Genomic DNA, 23,153 nt, shown 5'->3' on the forward strand with positions numbered 1-23,153 from the left:
AAATGTGCAATCCAGTGAGTAGAGCACTGACTCTGGAGTCAGGAGGACCTGAGTTCAAATTCAGCCTGACACTTGGCACTTACTAGCTGTGTGACCTTGGGCAAGTCACTTAACCCCAATTGCCCTGCCTTCCCCCTCCAAAAACCAAAACAAAACATTAAAAAAAATGTGCAATCCATCAGGTGATTTTAAACTTGGGATCATTAGAACCATTGGAGATAGAACTGAAATGGACTTTAAAGCTCACCTTCCTAGTCATGTCATTTGCCATAACAAAGTAACTGAGACTCCCAAAGGTAGTGATTGACCCAATGTCCTACGATCACAAGACCATTGTTTTTGTCAACTCCCTGGAACTTTTGTGAATGACAACAAACTATTCATATTAATTCAGTGAAAAAATTTACATTCATTCCTCCAAGGACTCTACCTATATGGAGCCAAGTAATGAGTTCAATATTTAATTTCTGAAACTCATTGTATTTCTGAGCCCAACAAGTTGTTTCTCTATAAGACTGTGGAATTTACCTTTTCCATTAAAATGAACAATGGAATCACACTCATTTCTGAGTTATCAGCGTCCTGCAACCTACATGCAGACTGATTAAATAAATTTAATTCAATCGCTCATTTTCCTTTAGTCACTTATAGCATAACCATTAAAAAGGCATAATTGATGCTGAGAATTACAAAATGCTAGATAAATAAGGACGCTGACATAGCATCTTGTTCAAATTCCTCTTTTTACAAATGATTAATGAACACAAAATTTAAAAGTTTCAGCCAGATTTCCATAGCCTATGGCAGAAATGGGAATAGCATCCAGGTCTCTGTTTTCAGCCCAGTCCAGTGCACCTTCTGGACACATTCCACTGATGTATGAACAGTTCTTATATTTCTCCTACAGAATAAACTTTCTTTGTTCCAAATCAATATAATTCATTCTCTGAGAATGATATGCCATCCTCTTTCCTGCCAATTTCCAGAATCACCATGCCGTGCATTTTACTCTTTTGTCACTAGATTCCCTGTGCAACATGCAGTGAAAGCTGCAGCCCTGGATTCAGGCAAACCCTACTGGAAGAGCAACCCATCTGCTGTTTCAACTGTTCTCTGTGCCCAGAGGGGGAGATCTCCAATCAGATGAGTAAGTGTCTGCAGGTAGATTTCCTCCTACGCCCATCAGACAAAATAAACTGGTGTTTTACTATAGGGTCATATATAATTTCATCATTGCCTGAACAATAAGATATAGAGGAGCAAGGTGAGTTTGGGAAAAGTTCTGAGCAAAGTGCAAGTGGCTTGAATGAATGGATATAATTTGGTGTCTAGTATCACTATGATACTCAAAATGAAACCTTCAAAATAAAAAGAAGTAGCTATCTTGCCCTATTTCTTTGTAGAACATATTTGCATTGTCTTTTATGATTTCAAGTTCGATGAGATGGTTAGTTGGAATATGGAATCGTAGGCACTCTGCAAAATATTTTTGATGGCACGGAGTTGGATTTATGTACATTTTATGTGCAATATTCACTAGAAAACTTTAATATAGGTTTTGAGCAATTATTCCCAGAGGAAATGAGTAATCGTGGTGTTTTATGGATGTTCTGATATCCATCTTTCCATATTTTAAAGTAATATTTTGACAAATCATCTAGAAAGGGTAGGATGTCATGAATGAAATGGCTGTGTATTCCCTCTAGAAACTCTATCACAAGAGACCTTGCCTTCTTTTCAGAATCAGTGTGGGCTGTGTTACTTGAGTTATTTCTTTTGAACCCTACTTTTGGAACTCTTATTGAATGTATGAAACATGTAAGAGTCACAGTCCAATAATAAGCGAACAACATTTAAAACTTAAAACGATGTAAATAAGTGAAACATAACATATTAGAATCATTCCTTGCCTCTATTCATAAATACTTCACACTACTCAACTTCCTAAGGTGGTTATAAGATTATAGGATCACAGAATTTTAGAGTTGGAAGCATCCTCTACTGTGGGTGGGGAATAGTCTACTTGGGAATTGTTAATGGATATATGGGGAATTTTTTCTTAAGTGAGAAGATTGGAGCAAGGGAATTTTTGTAGTTTTTTAGTATTACTAAAAGCAATTACAATTTCTTTTCTACATTTTAGCTCTGTCACAAAAAAGGAAGAAGTTCTCCCTGGCTGTTAATACTCAGTGATGTCAGAGGGCTGTGGTAGGATAGGACAAAATGTAACAGTGGAATATACCAGGTACCCCAAAGGCAAGGCTAAAATTAGGTTTTAAGGGAGATTCCTCATTTACAGAGGTGCATTTGGGCCTTGGAACAGATGCTTTTCAGGATATGGAAGTGAATGAGAGGAGACTGGGGATTCTTTGAAAGATACCACCTGGACCTGTCACCTTTATTGTATTAGGCCTTCACCACTGATCCTTTTATTGTGTTGAAATGTCCATCTACATCACAGAAAACAATATGGTAGTGATATGCACAAGGTCCAGTGACTTGTCATGAAAAGACAGACTGTATAACAAACATGTCTATTGGTGAGAAACCATTCATCCAGGGCTTGGAACATAGTAAGCTCTGGATGAATGTTATCTCAAATTATGGAAGTCATATGATATGGGGAAGATTATTTATAACTAACTGGTAAATAGACCATATATACATACATATACATATACATACATACATATATATATATATATACATATATACATATATATATGTTGAAGTTAAACAACTGGTTAGACTACAAAAGGCTTCCTGCAAAAGATAGGAATTGACTATTGACTGCTTCTTGAAAAAGGCTAGAGAATCCAAGAGACAAAGGTGTAAAGAGAGAGAATGTCCATAAAATGAGGTATAGCCTCCTGTATAAAGTATTAAGGGAAGTGGATGAATAAGAAAATATTTATATTGAATTTATTTGCTATATAAGAATTTTGTGTACATCAGCAATATAAAGCTCATGACCTGTGGGCCATATGCAGCCTGCCAAGCACACTAGTGTGGCCAGAACCAGATTATAATGTCATTGGGAAATGTTTAACAAAATAAATAAAAGTATAATACTTCATAAATAATGTTACTTTTTGGTTTTCTAAGTCAATAGGTGGCCTACAGGGATCTGCTTCTATTTAAGTTTAACACCACTGGATAGATACTTATAAATATGCTTACATGCACACAGACACATGTGGTTATACATATCCATGTGTATATATGCTTGTGTGTCTGTCCATATACATATTTATGCGCAAACAAAAGTCATTCCTCAATACCTAAATTATAAAGGACATTTGCAATTGGTTCTCAATGGGAGAATTGCAAACCATTAACTACCACATGAAAGAATGCTCAAAATCACGAATAATAAGAGAAATGTGGATAAAAACATGAAGATTTCACCTCAATCTCATCAAATTTTCAAATACAGGAATATTCAGTTATTGAGAAGTTGTGGGAAAACTGCCACACTAGTATATCATTGATGCCAGCTGTGAATTAGTTTGATCACTTTTGAAAGCAATTTGCAATTATTAAAATACATTGAGTAAATTGTGCACAGCATTTTAGCCAGTGATTACAATAGCAGACATATACCACAAAGACCCCACTGATGAGAAGAATGGAAAGATAAAAATAAAAATATATATGGCAGAACTTCTTTACCTAGTTCTGTAAGCAATTGATTGTAGGGTTTTGTTTTCTTATCCGATTTTTCACTCTTTTTCATTTTAGTGGATTATTTATTCCATAAGAAACAGTTTTATATTTTCTTCTATGTCTAATGTTTTTCCTCCAGAATATAATTTCCCCCTTCTATTGTAAGCACAATATTATGATAATTAACTTTGCCTTATTTTTTTTTAAGTTGCTCTGTTCCTATAGGGTCTCTTCCTCCCCAACATTCCCTCTTATTGTTTGTTACCCCTTTGTCCCACAGCTTTTCCCACTAACCTTCTCCACTGTCTTTGGTGTTTCTGGGTTGAGAAGTCTGCTAACTGCCGCAGCTCACTGATTCAGGGAGTTAGGGCCCGCTCCACCTGGCTCCTGGTCTGGTTGATCCGCGCTGCTCACACTGGGCTCTGCTCCGCTCTGCTCCCAGCTCCCAGCTCCCAGCTCCGTGTGGGATAGACCTCACCCAGAGACCATCCAGGCTGTCCTGGGCTGGAGCCCTGCTTCCCTCTGCTGTTTTGTGGGTTCTGCAGTTCTAGAATTGGTTCAGAGCCATTTTTTATAGGTTTTTGAAGGGACTCGGTGGGAAGCTCATGCTAGTCCCTGCTTTCTAGCCGCCATCTTGGCTCCGCCCCTCCCTTGTTTTTTTTAATGTCATTTTCACCATTTCCAAAAAGGATTTCTTTTACTTTCTTTGTTACCCATCATGTCTTTTTGTATAGTCTAGACTTTTATTCAATAATGCATTGCCTCTATAATCATATAGTCCTTTCTTCTCTTCATGTATTTTTCATATATTCAAAGATTCCAAGGTATCCATTCTAGGCTCTCCCCTCTAGGCAGTTTCTGCAACTGCCTTGTAGGACTTACCTCATGGTTTCCCCTTTTTCATTATGTCTTGCTCCCAGAACAATGCTAATTATTGCAGGCATCAGAGAAGACTCTAAACTCTTGTAGGGTCCCTTCCCCACTACATCACTGATTATGCAGCTTACCACTGTCCTATACCCTCTTCTGGTAACCTTTCACCCATATTTACCTGAAATCTCTTGACTGTGGCCATATTCTTGACTCTCCAAGTTGTCAGTTTCTCCCAGGGGTTGTAACTCCATTTCTCCAAACACATTCTTAATGTAGAATCAGTAGACTTTTCAAGCATCAAATCCCCCAGGTCATACCCAGTGTACATCTCCCTTCAGAGGCCATCTCTCTTCACTTATAACAGCATTCATCAGTGGAACCCCTTCCATACCATCAAAGTAAGGCCCCATGCAAATATCAACAGCAAAGTAAGAAAGGTACTCAAACTTTGAGAGGAAATGAAACAAAGGTGCGGTGGGGGTTATTCACTGTCTGCAAATCTTTTTGCTGGAGTTCTAAAGATCTATCCTTAAGTATGTTGTCATTTTTTTTCTCTTTTCTTTAGGGAGCCTTGAATCTCCTTTCTTCATTGCATCTGGTCTGTCCTTTTCTCCAAATGTATATCCTTTGATTAGCCATTATGCATGTGATACAAGCATGCCAGGAAAAAAATATTGAAGTCCTCCTGATATTTAACAATTAACAAGGCTCCCTGGACCAAAGGAGGGAGAACTAGCCTGTGACCAAGGCTAAGGCTTAGCACTCTCCTCTTGCCCAACCATTATATCTCTGAAGTTTGTCTCAAATACTATCTCCTCCTATACCAAGAACTATTATTTACTATGCTAACTAGCTTCCTGAAATTGTACAGGCTCTTGAAAATGAGGTCAAGTCACTCAACTATCCCAGTCTTATTACCTGTCACATCCAGAGATGGATCCATTTACTACTTACACCTAATGCACAATTGACATGCATCCTCACCAGATGATGTAATAAGGGCATAGCATATTATCCCTTTATTTAGTAAAGATGGATTATTTGACTGAAATACTCATGTGACCACCACACTTACACACAAAGTTTAGAAGTTTATGAATTTGCTGAATATCACCATAAAGACTACAAAAAGACAAGTTCTAATATCAGCTATATAAGATTAGAATGTAAGCCCCTTATGAGTAGGTATTGCTTCATTCTTTGTCTTTTCAACTCAAGCACCTGGTCCACAGTCAGCAGTTAGTGGTTTGTAGATTTATAGCTTAATATCTAATAAATTTCTCATGCTATCTAAATCTAGAGTTATTGCTACAAACTAATGATTTTAGAAAAAATGGAGAGAACAGTATGAAAGGACTCCAGTTTCTTTGTTCATTGTACCATGACCATAGACTCATAGGACAGATTGGTATTATGTTAGTAAAACAGAATACTGAAAAAATAAAATCAACTTAAAAATATAAATAAAGTGAGCCTGGATTGGGCACTAATTGGCTTATCAATGACCATATCCCAGCCTTGTAAAGTAAGAAATACTTCCTTTAGCAATTGTACATATTTTCTGTGTATGGGGATGGGGAGTATTTGCTGAATCTACCATCCTAACAACTTGTTTGTCCTGTGCAGATATGAAGAATTGTGTGAAATGCCCAGAAGATGAATATTCAAATAAGGAAAGAAATTGATGCCTCCTGAAGGTTGTGACTTTCCTCGATTTTTCAGAACCTTTAGGGATGGTACTAATCTGTGTGACTCTTTCTTTCTCTCTAATGACAGCTCTGGTTCTCTGGATATTTGTGAAGTTTCAAGACACACCCATAGTGAAAGCCAACAACCGAGCTCTCAGCTATACTCTTCTTATCTCCCTCAACTTCTGTTTCCTCTGCTCCTTGCTCTTCATTGGCCATCCTAATTCAGCCACCTGCCTCTTTAGACAAATGACCTTTGGTATTGTGTTCACTGTAGCTGTGTCCTCCATCTTGGCCAAAACCATTATGGTAGTCCTGGCTTTCAGGCTTACAAAACCAGGAAACAGAGGTAGAATGTGGGTGCAATCCAGGGTGTCCAACTCTGTTGTCATTATCTGTTCTGGTGTATTGGCAACCAAAAATGGGCTCCTTAGCACTTAATCAACAAGTGCCCTTGACTAGTTTGGCTTTTTCCCCTGAACTGAATGCTGTTTGTATGTTGGACTGGAGTAAGCTTGTCGGCCCCTTCACCTTGCTTCCCTTGCTTAAGCTGATGGAAAGAACCTGTGCTTTCCCGGTCAACCTCCTTCACCTTGCTTAAGCAGATTGAAAGAACCTGTGCTTTCCCCGGCATACCTTACACCCCCGCAGAAGCTGGATGGTTAAAAAGCAGCTCCCGTTGGAGCCAGAGGCTGCTACAGCTACAGCCGCAGCCGCAGACGCAGCCGCAGCCGCAGCCGAAGCAGGAGCTGCCAGTAGCAGAGCTGACCTACAGGAGGAAGCTGAACAAAGACTTCAGGCCAGTGGGTAATCTTTTTACCATAGAGGGGGAAGCATGATTTTGCTTTATGCAATCATGCTTCTCTGTAGCCTCCTGGTTACTCTTTCAAGGTGTACTTATTGGGCCTGGAAACTTTTCATTAATATGTCAAAATGGGGATGCTGGTTCATGGGTTGGTTACTGTGGAGCCTAAATATATGTTTTGATTCTTCTGCCTTCTACTTTGAGAGTTTCTTATATCCGGCGGTTCCGAACCTTTCAGACATGTTTATGATCCTCTTTGAGATTATAAACTCTGCCCTCCTAATACATCTGGGGTTCAAGTGATTCTCTGTGGCATCTGTTTGGGAATCTCTCCCCCTTTCCCAGACAGAGATACACACTCTGAACCAGGACAGATCATTATTGGGTGCAATGAAGGTTCTGTCATTGCCTTCTACTCTGTCCTAGGATACATGGGATTTCTATCATTGTGCAGCTTCACAGTGGCTTTCCTGGCCAGGAACCTCCCTGACACCTTCAATGAAGCCAAGTTCATCACATTCAGCATGTTGGTGTTCTGCAGTGTGTGGGTTTCCTTCCTCCCAACATACCAGAGCTCCAAGGGGAAGGCCATGGTTATTGTGGAAATCTTCTCTATTTTGGCATCCAGTGCTGGATTACTGAGTTGCATCTTTATTCCCAAGTGTTATATCATTCTGCTGAGGCCAGACAGAAACACTCAGGAAGATATCAAGAGTAAAGCACATCACAGGGGCAGGAATCAATCTACATCATTGCCTGCTATTTTATACCAGTCATAATCAATTTTAAGGATGTGGGAGGGGCCTGGGATATTCCACTTCTTTCCTTCTATCCAGGATTGCAGAATTCCACATCATACTTCCTCCTATTTGTGCCTGCCCTGAGATGAGCCTCCTGAGCTTTCCCAAGATGTGTAACTTACAATAAAGTCAGAATTGAGAGATGGCAGTGATGTTTCTAATCACCTGTCTCCTTTAGCAGACAACTGCCATTCACTTACGTGCTTCCTAGACTAAGCGCAAAAGATTTTGGACAGCACCACCCTTTTATATTTGAACATTCCCAGTTATAATGGACTCCCAGCTTCCAAATAGTACCCCTGCTTTTTGATATCATTTATCTCTTTCCTCATTCCAATCTACCTCAAAACCTACATCAATGTCCTACCAAATATTTAATCCTCCCTTCCACTGCATTCTTTGTAATGTCTGCTACATAATAAACAACTATCCTTTCATCATAAACCTTATTCCTTCTTTCTCCTTTCTTGGTGTAGTACTCACTGAGACCTACCTCTGTCTAGATGACACTCCTTCCTTTATCACACTGTCCAGTACTGTCTACACTTTCTGTGATGTCCCCCATCACTTCATTTCTTTGTTGGAGTGAGGCTTTCAGAATATTTCCCCCAATTGCTGTTTCTAGGCTCTCTGTTAACATTCATCATTCAATAACTTTCTCTCTCTCTCTCTCTCTCTCTCTCTCTCTCTCTCTCTCTTTCCCTCCCTCCCTCCCTCTCTCTCTCTCATTTTTATTCACTATTTGGCTTCCAATCCAGAGGTTCCTAGGTATCATATAATGCTATCCTCATCTTTAACATTTCTCCTCCTTCATAACTGAATCTAGTGCTTAACTCACAGTGTTTCTGCACCTCAATTTCTGTTATAATCCTCTTTGTTTTCAACATAACTACTGATCTTCTTTCCAATGCAATAACTTTTCAGTTCCTCAGATCACATGATCTATTCTTCAACTCCACCTCGCTTGTAAAAGAAAGAGATGTTGCCCTTGATCTTGCTGACATCCACATGTCACTCATATTCATGAACTGCAATTCCTTCATCTGAATGAAATAATTTTTTGGTACCAGCAAGGTGATTATATTTTTAAATCTTACCTTTATTTTCAATTTCAACTTCCCATCCTCCCTCCAACTTTCCCCCAACCATTGACAAGGTAAGAAATATGATATCCATTATATTATGAAGTCATGAAAAATATATTTTTCATTAGCTATGTGTAAAACAAATAGAAAAAAATATGCTTCAGTCTGTATTCTGAGCCCATTCCTTCTCTATTTGGAGCTGGGAAGTCTTTTTTAATTAGAAGTCATTTGGAATTAATGTTTCGATGATAGTTGATAAGTCTTTCACAGTTGGCTATTTTTTTTTACAATATTGCTGCTGGGTGTACATTGTACTCCTAATTTCTCTCACTTCACTTTGCATGAGTTCCTAAAAGCCTTTCCAGATCTTTGTGAAACCATCCCCATCATCATTCCTTGTACACAATAGCATTCTGCACTATGTAAACGCTTAAAGGCACTAAGTAAATGCTATTATTGTTATTCTAATACAAGATTTGAACTTGAAAAGTCTGGAAGAAGGAATGTCTAACACGTCCATTAGACTCTTATTCTGTAGTGCTATTTGTTTTAAGTCAACTTTTGGCAGAATATTGAAATTCTTTTTTTTGAAAGTGAGAACTGCATGCCTTGTGTGCCAGTTTTAAGGGTCATTCTTTTATCAAGAACAATTTATTGAGCACCAAGTACTTTTTATTAGGCCCTAGGGATACAGAGGCATGCTCTCAAGGAGTTTAACATAAATCAGAAGAGTTGTTTACATATTTATTAAGTATTTAGAGTATTTACAGAGTAGATACAAGGTGATTATGGAAAGCCTCCTGTAGAGGGTGCATTTAGAATCTTCAAAAGAACAAAGAATTCTAAGAGATAGACTTGAAGAGGGAGTGAATTCCAGGCATCTTACTCAGCTGGCGCAAAGGCATAGAGAAGGGAAATGGAGTACCATATTAGAAGTCCAGTTTTACTGGACCATAGGATGATTGAAAGGGACTAATATCTAATGAGGCTGGATGGGAACATTCAGGTGGCTGCTGGTGATACAGCGGATAGAATGCTGGGCCTGGGTCAGGAAGAGCTGAGTTCAAATCCAACCTCAGACACTTACTAGCTGTGTGACCCTGGGCAAGTCACTTAATCTTTGCTTGCCTCAGTTTCTTCAACTTTAAAATGGGCATATTAAGAGCTCCTGCCTCACAGGGCTGTTGTGAGGATCAAATGGGATAAAATTGGACAAAGCACTTAGTAGGTATTATATAAATGCTTATTCCCCTCCCTCCTTTCAGCACGAGTTGTGCAAGGCTTTAAATACCAAACAGAAGTTTTTATTTTTGTTGTAAAGCTAATCTGTGGCCACTGGAGTAGTGGGGACATGACATGACCAATGATTTAGGAAGGTTAATGGGTGGACGTGAATATCTCCATCCTTCCAGAGCTATGATTTACTCCATGAAGTCTTCCTGTAGTGGGAAAGTGCCTCCCTCTGCTCAGCACTCCTAAATCTCTATCTCAGGCCAAATATTCACCACTGCCTTGTGTTTGTGATCCTATCATTCTTCCCTTGGCATTTTAGACTCCTGGCTCAGTCTGCTCAATGTCGATATCACTGGGTCATGTCACCACCTGGCCCACACCATATTCTTGAACAATAAAGTCCCTTCAGAGTAAAATACCCCCTATTAAGACAGCTAAATGGCTTGGTAGACAGACTTCTGGGCTGGAATTATGAAGACTTGGCACCAAGTTTGCCCCCCGACAATTAGGAATTGTTTGAAACTTGACAAGACAGTTAACTTTCCTCAGTCTCAGTTTCCTCATCTGACAAACAGGCATGATAATAACCTCTACCTCCTACTGTTGTTTTGAGGATAAAATAAGTCAGTATTGGAAAGTATCTTGCAAATAATAAACTCTATTTTAATACTATTGTCATCACCATCATCAAGTCAATCCCCCACATCCCACCAGTTACACAAACAGTGTGGTTCCCCTAGCATACAAGTACATGGTGATGGTCCTGTGTGGGTTAACCCACCACAAACAGTGCATCCCATGGATCCTTTAACAATCATCCAAAAGGTCCAAGTAGATTAAAAATGGGCACTTATTGGTAAATCTGTGGGCAAATAATGAACAAACATTGGAGAAAACTCTCCCATAAACATGCTGAGGATCCATGAGAAGAATGGGCACACACTGGGAGAGGGAACTGTATGAAGAGAACAGGTGGGCAAGACAGGACATTCCAGAGGCACTGCAGGGTCCCCTACTTTTTTCTCTCATGGCACTAGATATAGTCAGCTAGTCAGTCACCAAATATTCATTAAGCACCTACTATGTGGCAGGAACTGTGCTAAGTTCTGGGGATACAAAGAAAAGGAAAGCACAATTCTTGCTTCGAAAGAGCTTACAATCCCATAGGGGAGACAAAATGAAAACAACTATGCGCAAACACATTCTAGGTGGGACAAATTAGAGGTAATCAATGGAGGGAAGGCAATAGAACTGAGATTGGAAAAGGCTCCTTGAACAGTCAGATTTTATCAGGGAATTGAAGGAAACCAAAGAGGTAGATGGGAAGGTGGAGCCTTTCAGGGATAGAAGGCAGCCACTCTGTTGGGAAATCTCCCCCTCAATCCCTAGGCCTGTCTGTCTTTTCAATTTTACTCCGCTCCTCTCTGGGCCTTTCTTACCTCCATCATCTTCCTGCACCCACTAAGACTAGTCTCCCTTCTGGGTGGGGGTGAGGGTAGGGAGTGGAGGCTACAATAACACCTAATTCTGGAAGCCCATTTGTCCTGTAGAGTAAACCAAAGGAGGCAAATCTAGGTCCAGAAAATGACTTGAGGATTAGAAGGCAAAAAGGATGGTGCTTCCCAAAGCTCCCAGAGCAGAATTAGATCAACGGCTGACTGCAGCAGGAACCTGCCCCAGCAATTGTAACAACAATTATAAGATTTTTATACCATTTTAATGCTTGGTAAGCACTTTATAAATAATAGCTCCTTTGATCCTCAGCACAGCCTCTAGAAGCAAGTGCTGTTATGTCCATTTTGCTGATAAAGAAGCTAAGGTTCAGAGAACAATAGTAATGCCCAGGGTCACACAGCCAATATCTGAAGTACGATTTGAGCTCATGTCTCCCTGCCTCCAGAACCATCTAGCTGCCTCTCTGCTCTGACTTCTGAGGAAGGACCAGGATATACTGTCACTCCACTTTGTCTGCATCCCATAATTCCCAACCTGTCCTCTGTCTCCTCATCAATCTCTGACTCTTGCTGTCTCTCTCCCACTCTACCTACCACAATTGAGGAGCTTTTTCTGCTCAATATCCCTGAGAAAGGCCTTTTCTTCCCTGTACTGGAATCAATGAAAACTGCAGGTGACATGCCCCGCTCTGCTTGCCTTCCCCTAAGCCCATCATCCTTCCTGAACATCGCTATAGATTTTTGTGCTAGCACTATTTCATCTTACCTCATCCAGTCCACCATCCTAGCCTGTCAGCACACTGAGGAATACAATTGCATCACATTAGTTGTGCTCAAAACTTGTTCACATAAAAAATGGCATGTCTTCAGACAAATCCTTGATAAAACTTTTGATCAGAACAAGCCAAAGAAATAGAAAGCTTCCCTTCTCTCCCATCCCCCAGTCTGGCACTGATTCCTTAATCCCCACTTGTGTCTGGTCATTCATTGAGTTATGATTTCACAAAATCATGCTAGTCTCCTGCCCACATCTGTCCATATTACCCATCAAGACATTTTCCAAGATATTGCCAGATACTTCATAGGATGTTTTCCCAAAACTTTTCTGTGAACTTATAGAAGCTGAGTTTACATCTGGAAACATATGTCCAGTTAAGAAAGCAGTAATTTTATCCAAATGTGCCATGGTCTATAGGACACGAAATATGAACAGAACCACAGAAGCATGGAAATTTATCCAAGCACCATTTCTGTCTAAATACCATCAAAACTGATGAGAAGAAAGAGATGATCATGATGAGGAGGAGGAGTATAACAACCACCATAGGAACAATGAAATCAAAAGTGGCTCATATTCTCTTAAATGGCTACAATCCAAGAGTGGAGGCCAAAGACCCTTGTGAGATGACATCAAACATGAACTCATCAAACAATATGGCAACGAGGAAGGAATGAGACAGTTCTGTTGGTTATTCTTAAAGAATGCAGATTGATCAATCCATGTGTCCCACAACAAGTTCAGGCAGTGCCTTCATGGAAGAGTACCCCTCTCCAGGCAGCTTTGGAGGTCATGGATAGAGTACTGGAGCTAGAGTCCAGAAAGACCTGAGTTCAAAACCAGCCTCAGGCAATAAACAGCTGTGTGACTCTGACCAAATCAAACAACCTTCCTCAGTGTCATTTCCTTAATCAGTAAAACAGGAAGTTAGAGAATTCACTCCAAATGTTCACATGGACTATTTGTACCTGATCTGTGGTAGAAACTTCTGAGCTCATATTGGTCTGATCTGTCAAAGCTGGGCACACTATAACTTGACTCTAACACAGTATTGTTATTTTGGTTCTCTTTGAGAATGAGAGACGGCAATCAACCAACCAAAACAGGAATATAAATCACACCTACCTCCTAGTGTTGTTTTGAGGATAAAATGAGATAATATTGATAAAGTGTTTTTGCAAACTCTAAATCTCTATATACATGCTAGTTTTAAAACTTTGATGATGATGTCCCACCTCAATTGTACCAACAGTTTACTGCTTGTTCTCTCTCTCTCTCTCTCTCTCGCCATACATACACACTTGCATGTGTGTGTATGTGTTTAAAAATTATAACTTGTTCCCCTAGAAAAAAATGTGTGCAATTCCATTTTGTGCATTTATTAGGGGCCTTGGTATAGATTCTCAAGTTTACATGGCATAATAGGGAAACAATCTCATCAACCCCATTTCATTACATAATCATTACTTTTATACAAATGTTTCTCAGATCTTTTGATGCAGCACTAACCTCTCGCCTGACTTCCAGTCTCTCATATCCAACAGTCTAATGGTCAACTCAAACTCAGTGTCCTATAGACACTCCATGTGTCCAAAGCTACACTCATCTTTCTACCACAATATCTCCACCCTTGCAAGCTGACCTAGTGTATATAGGAAGGTACCATAGGCATCTTCCTAGAAACCACACTTTCTATGGACCTTTATATCCCATCAGTTGTCAATAATATCTAATGTCTCTTGTATATCTAGCTATGTCTCCTCTGACACTGCTCCCTGAGGGGAAGCAATGGTCCTGAATTTTGAGCTAAAAAACTTTGGAAATAGAAATACTTCCAGGCCAGAGTCTGTCATCACAAAACTGGGATACAACCTTGTGGAGTTGCAGCCTGGCAACTGCTCTTGCAGGTCCTTCAGTGACAACTTTGGAAAAAACAGAAAAGAAGTTTCTTTCCCCAAAGGCTTCAGTCCTGTGAAATAGCTCCCACCACAACATAATGTAATTTTATCAGTATACTTGGAATTAAAGAAGAGGCATGACCATCTGTTTTGTTGCTTCACCCTCAGGACTGTGAGACCTTTCCATCTGACCTGTAGCTAAAACCATCCAGGAGAAGGGCTCTTTGAGAACATGGGCTGTCTTCATTTCCCTTATGATCCACAGTCCTTCAGATCATGCTAATAATAAACAAATAAATAAATAAACAAACAAATAAATGAGTGAATGAATGGATAAATAAATAAATAAAACTACTAAAACACATAATATATGATTTTTATCCATTCATTCCTTGTAGCTATTACTATATTCCTATGGCACAGGTGGGAAATGTAATGACTTCTTTATCAGAATCTATCAAACTTGATTCTCCTTGTTTGCGCATATGCCCCCTATCACCATGAGGGTACCTATCACCTTCAAAGACTGATGGAAGAGTTAGTTGGAGACATGAGGTCTATGCATGTGTTAATGACATCATGCCCTTTGGGAAAACTCTGGAAGAACATGAGGAAAGGTTCTGAAAATTTTGGATCAGTCAGAAGAAAATGGTCTAAGACTTTCAATGGACAACTCCCAGGACTTTACTTTGCAGAGACTCTCTTATGATTTGGGTTCATATATATGTGTGTGTGTGTGTGTGTGTGTGTGTGTGTGTGTGTATATCACAATGAGGTGTGAACATATGTCCAGTGTAAACAGAAATGCCCCCTGACTTGCAATATCAAAGACTTGCTAAAAGTAATGATGTTTTTACCAAACCACTAGATGTTCTCACTGGAGCATATATGGTTGAAGAGTAATGAAGTGAAAGGAAAAAAGCAAACCTTTATCTGAAAATGAACTAAGCCTTTGGGGCTGACTGGAGGGTCAGAGAAAAAAAAGTTTTCAAGGACTTGGTCACTTACACACACATGCAGTAAGGTTATACTCTCCTGAGTCAATCCATCCTTTTTGTCCTGTGGACAGACGCTAGCTTGGAGAAATTGCAGGGCAGCAAGCAGGGGTTTTGTTCTGGCTGTGGGGATCCTGAAGGTTGCTTAAAAGGATGGGGTGGATTTGAGACCTGCAGCCATTAGGTAGCACTGTGGGACTGCTCCTGTGCAGGCAGTGGGTGCATGGAGAACCCAGTGAATTCAGATGGAGATTGGTCCAGCTGGGTGTGTCTGTGGCTGCTCTGACCACTGTGATCACTATGTGTGACATCTCAGCTGGCCTGATCCAAGATATATGAATACCCCACCCAAATCCCCTGAAAGACAAGCTCTCCCTATGTGTCTGTATTAGAACTTAGACTTTATTTTAAAAGAGGCTTGACCAGGCATGGATTGGCATCGAGGCACATCCCACCCTCCCACTCTCCATCCCAGAATTCTGTTCACCTCCTTAACTTCTTTTTTATTTATTTTGTGGTTATATTTATCTAGTTCTGAGAGGGGAAAGTTGAAGTCCCCTACTAATGTAGTTTTACTGTCTATTTCCTCTTATAACTCATTTAACTTCTTGTTTAGAAATGTAGACACTGTACCATTTGGTGCTTGTGTTTAGTATTGATATTCACAGTCTATAGTAACTTTTAGTAAGATGTAGTTTCCTTCCTTGTCTCTTTAAATTATATCTATTTTTGCTTTTGCTTTGTTTGATACAATGATTTCTACCCGTTTTTTTCTGATTCATCTGAAGTATAATATATTCTGCTTCAGCCCCCTTCTTTGCTCTGAGTGTCGCTCTTCTTCAAATACTTTTTTTCTTGTAAACACATATTGTTGGATTCTACTTTTTAATTCACTCTGCTATCTCTTTGGCCTTTCATCCTGTGTTTTCGTTCCTCCTATATTTAACCTCCCTGGCGTTTTGCTTCTGACCACTGTCTCCCTTAATTTCCCTTCCCTTCAGTCCCTTCTCTTTCTTGTCCCCCTTCTGTTCCTACTTCCCTTTGAGGTAAGTTAGATTTCTATAACCAACTGAATGTGTATGCTGTTCCTTCTTTGAGCTTAATTCAATGAGAATAAGGTTCAAACAATGTTCACTTTTCTCCCTTCTTTCCCTGTGCTGTAATAGATCCTTTAACCTTCTTGTGATATAATTTACCCCATTCTACCTCTCCTTTCCCTCTTCTCTCCATGCAATCCTCTTTCTCATGCCGTCATTTATTTTATGTCATTCAATCAAAGTTGCCTTATACCCATACTTTCTGTTTATGTATATTCCTTTTAAATGCCCTAAAAGAGATATGGTTCTTAGACGTTACAAGTATCATCTTCCTGTGTAGGAATTTAAACAGATTAGCCTTACCAAGTAACTTTTTTTTCTTTCCTGTTTACCTTTTGGTGCTTCTCTTGACCTTGTATTTGAAAATTGAATTTTCTGTTTAGCTCTGATCTTTTCATCAGGGATGTTTGAAAGTCCCTTCTTTAGCTGAATGCCCATTTTCCCCTGAAAGATCATTCTCAGTTTTTCTAAGTAGTTTATTCTTGGATATAATATAAGCTCTTTTGTGTTCTGGAATATCATATTCCAAGTCCTTTAATCCCTTAATGTAGAAGCAGCTAAATTCTATGTAATCCTGACTGTGACTCCTTGATATTTGAGTGTTTTCTTTCTAGCTGCTTGCAGGATTTTTATTTTACATGAGAGTTCTCAAATTTGGCTATAATATTCCTCCGAGTTTTGATTTTGGGATCTCTTTCAGGATGAGATCTGTGGATTCTTTCAATTATTATTTAACCTTTTGGTTCTAGGATATTAGAGCAGTTTTCCCTGATAATTTTTTTCAAGGACAGATTCCAAGCTCTTTTTTTTATCATGGCTTTCACATAGTCCAATAATTTTTGAATTATCTCTCCTGGATGTATTTTTGAGATCAGTTGTTTTTCCAATGAGGTATTTCATATTTTCTTCACTTTTTTCATTCTTTTGATTGCATTTGATTGATTCTTCATTTCTTATGGAGTCATTAGCTTCCACTTGCCCAACTCTACTTTTAAGGAATTATTTTCTCAGTTAGCTTTTATATCTCCTTTTCCTTTGGCCAATTTGGCATTTTAAGGAGCTGTTTTCTTCAGTGAATTTTGTACCTACTTTTCTATTTTTGTGCTTCTTTTACCAAGCTGATGACTCTTTGTCATGATTTTCTTACATAACTCTCATTTCTTTTCCCAATTTTTCATCTACTTACTTATTCGACTTTTAAAATCCTTTGTGAGCTCTCCCAGGATATCTTTTTGGGCCTCAGACCAATTCATATTTCTCTTTGAGTCCTTAAAGTTATTTTGAAGGAAATTGGGAAGAGCTCAGGCAACTTCCTGCCTTTTCACCTCCATCTTGTCTCCATGTCTACCTCTTTTGTTGAAGAAATAACACTGAGGTATAGAATTTTCCATTAAGGGTGACTTTAGCTATATCTTATAAATGTTGGCATGTTTTCTTATTTCTGTCATTATCATTAATTAAATTTATATGGTATCTAAGATTTGTTTTTGACCAAGGACATTCATAAAAGTAAGTTATGTAGTCAGCAATTATTTTTAATGAGAGTAAGAGTCAGTAAACATTTACAAAGCACCTGCTATGAGCCACTCACTGTGCTAAGTGTTGAGTTACAAAGAAAGGCATAAGGTATTCCCTGCTTTCAAGGAGCTCACAATCTAGTTGGAGAGACATCCAAAAACAAGAAGCTGAAAAATGGGGGAAGGGTATTAGCTATCTTTGGGGTATGATGATATTATGCAGCTGGGGTGGAAAATTATTTGAGGAGGTTTGACTTTCCAAGTTGATTTCAGCTTTCATCATGATGAGTTTCTGGAGATCATGAAGTACAGGAAAGTAACAAGGGGAGACATAATTCCCTTAAAGATCTTTTATTGTATGCAAATTTTATTGCATTGTGGTCATTAAATGACAGGAACATTTATTCTTTTGTGCATTTGTTTATGAGGTTTTTCGCCCTACCCCAACACATGGTCAATTTTGGAAAAAGTGCCGTGTCTGCCTGAGAAATACTTAGTTCCTTTTTTTGTTCCCATTCAGTAGTGTTTCAACAATCTGGCCAGCAGCTGCTGTGGGGGGTGTAAAATCAACAACAACCAGCTCACAGAATGCTGCAAAAGCCCAGGTTCTTTTGATCTGCTTTACTAAGGAGAGCAACGTTAGGGGGTTAACAAGCTTCCTTTAATCTGGCATACAAATATCACTCACTTAGTTCAGGGGGAAAAGCCAGCACCCTGAACTTCAGAACAAATACAAATGAATTACAAACATTGACAGACAGGCCACATACAATTCATAGTTACCAACATCTAAGTTCAGCCGGGAGCTCATAACAAGGGCTGGCCCAGAATCACTCCCACCACCACTGCTTGTGGGTCAGAGCTCTGAAAAAGAGAAAGCCAACCCCTGGTTTTATATTGTTTTCAGGGTCAAGGGTGAGTCACACATGCAGCTTACCCACGTGACCTAAAATCATCACAAAGAGGTGACTTAAACCCACATGGTCTAAAAGCCTCTGATGTCCCAAACATGCCACTCAAACCCATGTAAAGTAGGCCCTCCCCTGAGGCAAGGAGGTCACCAAGGACTCCCAATCTAATCAAGGAAACAAAGGCCAAACTCTTCAAGGGCATGTGGTTGAAGTGAGTGCTAAGAGCCCATTTTGATTGCCAACACGAGTAGTTAGCAGTGATGTGTTAGATCTAACTCCTATAGAGGTTTATCCATGTCCTTAACTTTTTTCTTATTAATCTCTATTTGAATTGTGCAAGTCTGACAGTTGTAAAATGATGTCTCCCACCTGGTATTATAAATGCACTGTCTTTTCCTTCCTGCAATTTGAATATTATTAATTAAAGTTAAATCAACAAGCATTAATCAAGTAACTACAATTTGCCAGGCACTGTGCTTAGTGCTAAGGACACAAAAAAGTTGTAAAAAAACAGTCCCTGTTCTCAAGTTCCTCACTGTATAATAGGTGAGACATGCAAACAATTACGGACAAGAAGAAAATATAAAGGATAAGTTGGATATGGTCTCAGAGGGAAAGAACTTGCTTTAATGTGGACCAGAAAAGTCATCTGGTAATAGGTGGGATGTTAGCTGGAACTTGAAAAAAAAATCAGGGAAGTAATAAGATGGAAATAATTGGAGAGAACATTCCAGAAATACCAATAACAACAACAACTAAGATTAATAATAATAATTATTAAGGAGTCCAATAATGCTTAAATTTTCTCTCCTTGGCCCGATTTATAGGTCAGAAAATCTGAATACCAGTTAACTTAATATTCTCTTTTTTCAGTATTTTTATTGTTTTCTAATGATTTCTGTTTGCTCTAGTTTATTTTTCATGGAGACTATTATTTGGATAAGGAATAGCATTTTCTGTTCTAAGCTCTCTATTTTTCTTCCACTTTCGGTCTTCCAATGTTTGAATTTCTTTCATTAAAAATGCTTCATTGTTCTTCTCTTTGGGGAAAATTTTTTTTGTTGTTCTTTGAGTAACTTTTTGCACTTGTTAGGGAGTTTCTCTCTTTAGTTTGGGGTCTCTTTACACCACCAATAATTTTGATATTGCCCAGTGTTTTCTTTACTGGTCTCTTCAGCTTTAGTTTCTTAATTTATACAATTTATACATTATACAAAGACCAGTATCTTCTCCATGCTATACATTTAGAAAGGGTGGTCAGCTCTGCTTGGTCTTAACTAACATTTCTTGACTCTTGTGCTCACCTTGACTTAATGGAATTAGACGCTGCTATGTTATTAACAGCTTTCTTCTAGTTCTTATGATTCTCTCTGTCATGCTCACATTATGGTTTGTGTGCTTATTAATTTCCATGCATTATTTCTCCAATAGAAATTTTAGGATGGGAAATATAAAGAAAAATATTCTCTGTGTGTGTGTGTGTGTGTGTGTGTCCTGGTACTAGGACTAAATGGGCATTTTCTTCTGTTTTTTTTTTTTACTTTTTTGATTTTTTTATTGTATCTTGATGTCTTATAGGGTCATTAGCTTCCACTTGCTCAGTTCTAATTTTTAAGGAATCATTTTCTTCAGTGAGCTTTTCTAATTCCTTTTCCATTTGGCCAATTGTATTTTTAGGGAGTTATTTTCAGTAATTTTTACAATATCTTTCCCCATTTTATAGACTCTTTTCCCCCATGATTCTCTTGCATTACTTTAATTTCTTTTTGCATTTTTTCTTCTGCTTCTCTAATTTACCTTTTAAAAGTCTTTTAAAGTTTTCCAGGAATTTTTTTTGGGCCCGAGACTGAATTAAATTTTTCTTTGAGGCTTTACATGTAGCCATTTTAACACTTTTGTCCTCATATAAGTTTATACCTTGATCCTTCCTCCCATCATAGTACCTTTATATAGTCATGACCTTTTTGGTTTTCGCGGGGGCAGGGGGGTTGCTCATTTTTTTTCTGTTTTTTTTTTGTGACCTGGTATTTTTATGAGAAAGTTGGGCTCTGGTTCTGCATTGTTCCAAGCTTTTTGTACTTGGGGCTCAGTGTCTTACACCTGGCTTCCTCTGGGCTTCAAAGCCTCTCTGCTTACTTTCCCTGGAGGGTAAGCTTCTCTTCTGGCTTGTATGGTCAGGGGAGGTGTTGCCTGGAACCTCTCTGTTGGCCTCCCCTGAGTATGGGGTTTAGCTGCTGGCATATCCCATGCGGTTGGGCTTTGATTCTGGGTTGCAATAGAAACAAGTGACTGGAGTCTAAGAAGACAGTTAGCTTGAAACTGCTCTGGGGCCACCCCCAGACTAGAGAGCTACATCACATGGTGTCTTGAAGATCAAACAGCTGTATTATATGAGACTTCTGAGGCTTAAATAATTTTAGTTTACTGTTTACTTTTTTCTCTGGGCACCTTTTATCTACAACATTTGCCTAACAAAGGGGACTGGTCCCTTTGATTTTGTTGATGTGATAAATCTCTTTCTCTTTTCCCATAACAATTTTACCTGTCATAAGCTTCATATTGAAGAACCGTTGATGACATGTGTGGAATATCAGTTAATGATTCATTAAGATGACTTAGCCTCTCAAATAGAATCAAATGGAGAAATGTGAGAAATGAACATTTCTCTCTTGTATTTAATAAAGTAGGGAAAGAATCTTTACAACCAATGTCCCTGACAAAGGCCTCATCTCTAAAATATACAGGGAACTGAGCCAATTTTTTAAATTGATAAATGATCAATGGATATGAACAGGCAGTTTTCAGAAGAGGAAATTAAAGATATTTATAGTTATATGAAAAAATGCTCTAAATCACTATTGATTAGAGAAATGAAAATAAAAACAATTCTCAGGTACCACATCTCTCCTGTCAGATTGCCTAACATGTCATAACAGGAAAATGATAAATGCTGGAGAAGATGTGGGAAAATTGAAATACTACTGCATTGCTGGTAGAGTTGTGAACTGATCCAACTATTCTGGAGAGCAATTTGGAACTATGCCCAAAGGGCTATAAAAATGTGCATACCCTTTGACCCAGCAATACCAGGGCTGTATTCCAAAGACATCATACAAGTGGGAAAAGGACTTGTATATACAAAAATCTTTATAGCAGCTCTTTTTTGTGGTGGCAAAGAATGGAAATCAAGGGGATGCCCATCAACTGGGGCACAGCTAAACAAACCGTGGGATATGAATGTAATGGAATACAATTGTGCTATAAGAAATGAGGAGCAGATGGACTTCATAAGAACCTCGAACACCTTATATTATGTGATGATGAGTGAAGGGAGCAGAACTAGAACATTGTACACAACTATAGACACATTGCTTCTGTGGTGACTAACTTTGATAAACTTGACTCTTGTCAGCAATGCAGTTCTAAAACAGCTACAAAAGATTCATGATAGAACAGGGTATTCACATCCAGAGAAAAAATTACGGAATCAAGTTGTAAAGAAAAATTATAACCAATGAAAAATCCTAAGAGTCTGGATAAAAATATGCCTTCCCAGAGCATATGAGTATGGCAAGATATCAGGGAATGGGGGTCAGTAAATCTGGGAATTGTAGATGGTTATTCTTTTCAGGGACCAGCTGGACTATCTGATGCCCCATTTTTACTCCCTAAGTCTCTCTGATTTTCATGATTCTGGCCACAGGGAGAGACTGCACTTGTGAGTTCATCAAAGGACAACATGGATCTTGACTCAGAAGTCAGTTATCATCACAGTCCTGTAAACTCTCAGGCCAGCTGCCCTTTCTGAAACATTTTTTTGGGTTTATTCACATCAAAATCTACCTGATGTGACATCTGCCAGCTCCAGGATTGTGCTGTCTCTTGAGTGACACAGGGATACACAAACTTCTCCATGAGGGCTCCTGTGAAGTTGTCTCCGTTCTCTGTTAATGACAGGGTCAGAGATTCCAAAACATATTTTTCTCTAGTGTTTTTGCTATGGATGTGGAGACACAGCTGGAGATGCTTGAGGGAAGAATGGTCTCCAGAACTCCTCCTGGATCCGCATGTCTCTGTGGATGAAATTACCAGTGAATAACCAGAAGGTCACTGGGAGACAGAGCAGAATTTAGGAGCCAGAGAAGCCTTATAATTACCCCCTTTGTCTTATATCACTGTCCTTGTTATTGACACGGGCAGAGCTAGTGTCTATGTGTTTCCTCAGATGTGGAGGGAGGATTTGACCTGGTCATCTGCCCCAAAACAAAACATTGCCAATCCAGGAATTTTCTCAGCTGACCAAGCCTCAAATACTTAACTTTTATCTAATTTTGGCAGTTTTGGCACCTTCCA

At 39.0% G+C, this 23,153-nt stretch overlaps 1 protein-coding gene across 1 annotated transcript in view; it reads left to right on the top strand.

The window, feature by feature from the left end:
* LOC118845862 (vomeronasal type-2 receptor 26-like) overlaps positions 1-7,811 on the top strand; it is a 62,224-nt gene extending 54,413 nt beyond the window's left edge. Inside the window, 4 exon segments of the mRNA XM_036753973.1 lie at positions 1,024-1,147; positions 6,166-6,632; positions 6,882-6,888; positions 7,333-7,811. Coding sequence (XP_036609868.1) covers positions 1,024-1,147; positions 6,166-6,632; positions 6,882-6,888; positions 7,333-7,811 — 1,077 coding nt within the window.
* Positions 7,812-23,153: the final 15,342 nt, after the last annotated feature.

Source organism: Trichosurus vulpecula, chromosome 1, assembly GCF_011100635.1.
Source record: "Trichosurus vulpecula isolate mTriVul1 chromosome 1, mTriVul1.pri, whole genome shotgun sequence".
Classification (NCBI taxonomy): Eukaryota; Metazoa; Chordata; class Mammalia; order Diprotodontia; family Phalangeridae; genus Trichosurus; species Trichosurus vulpecula.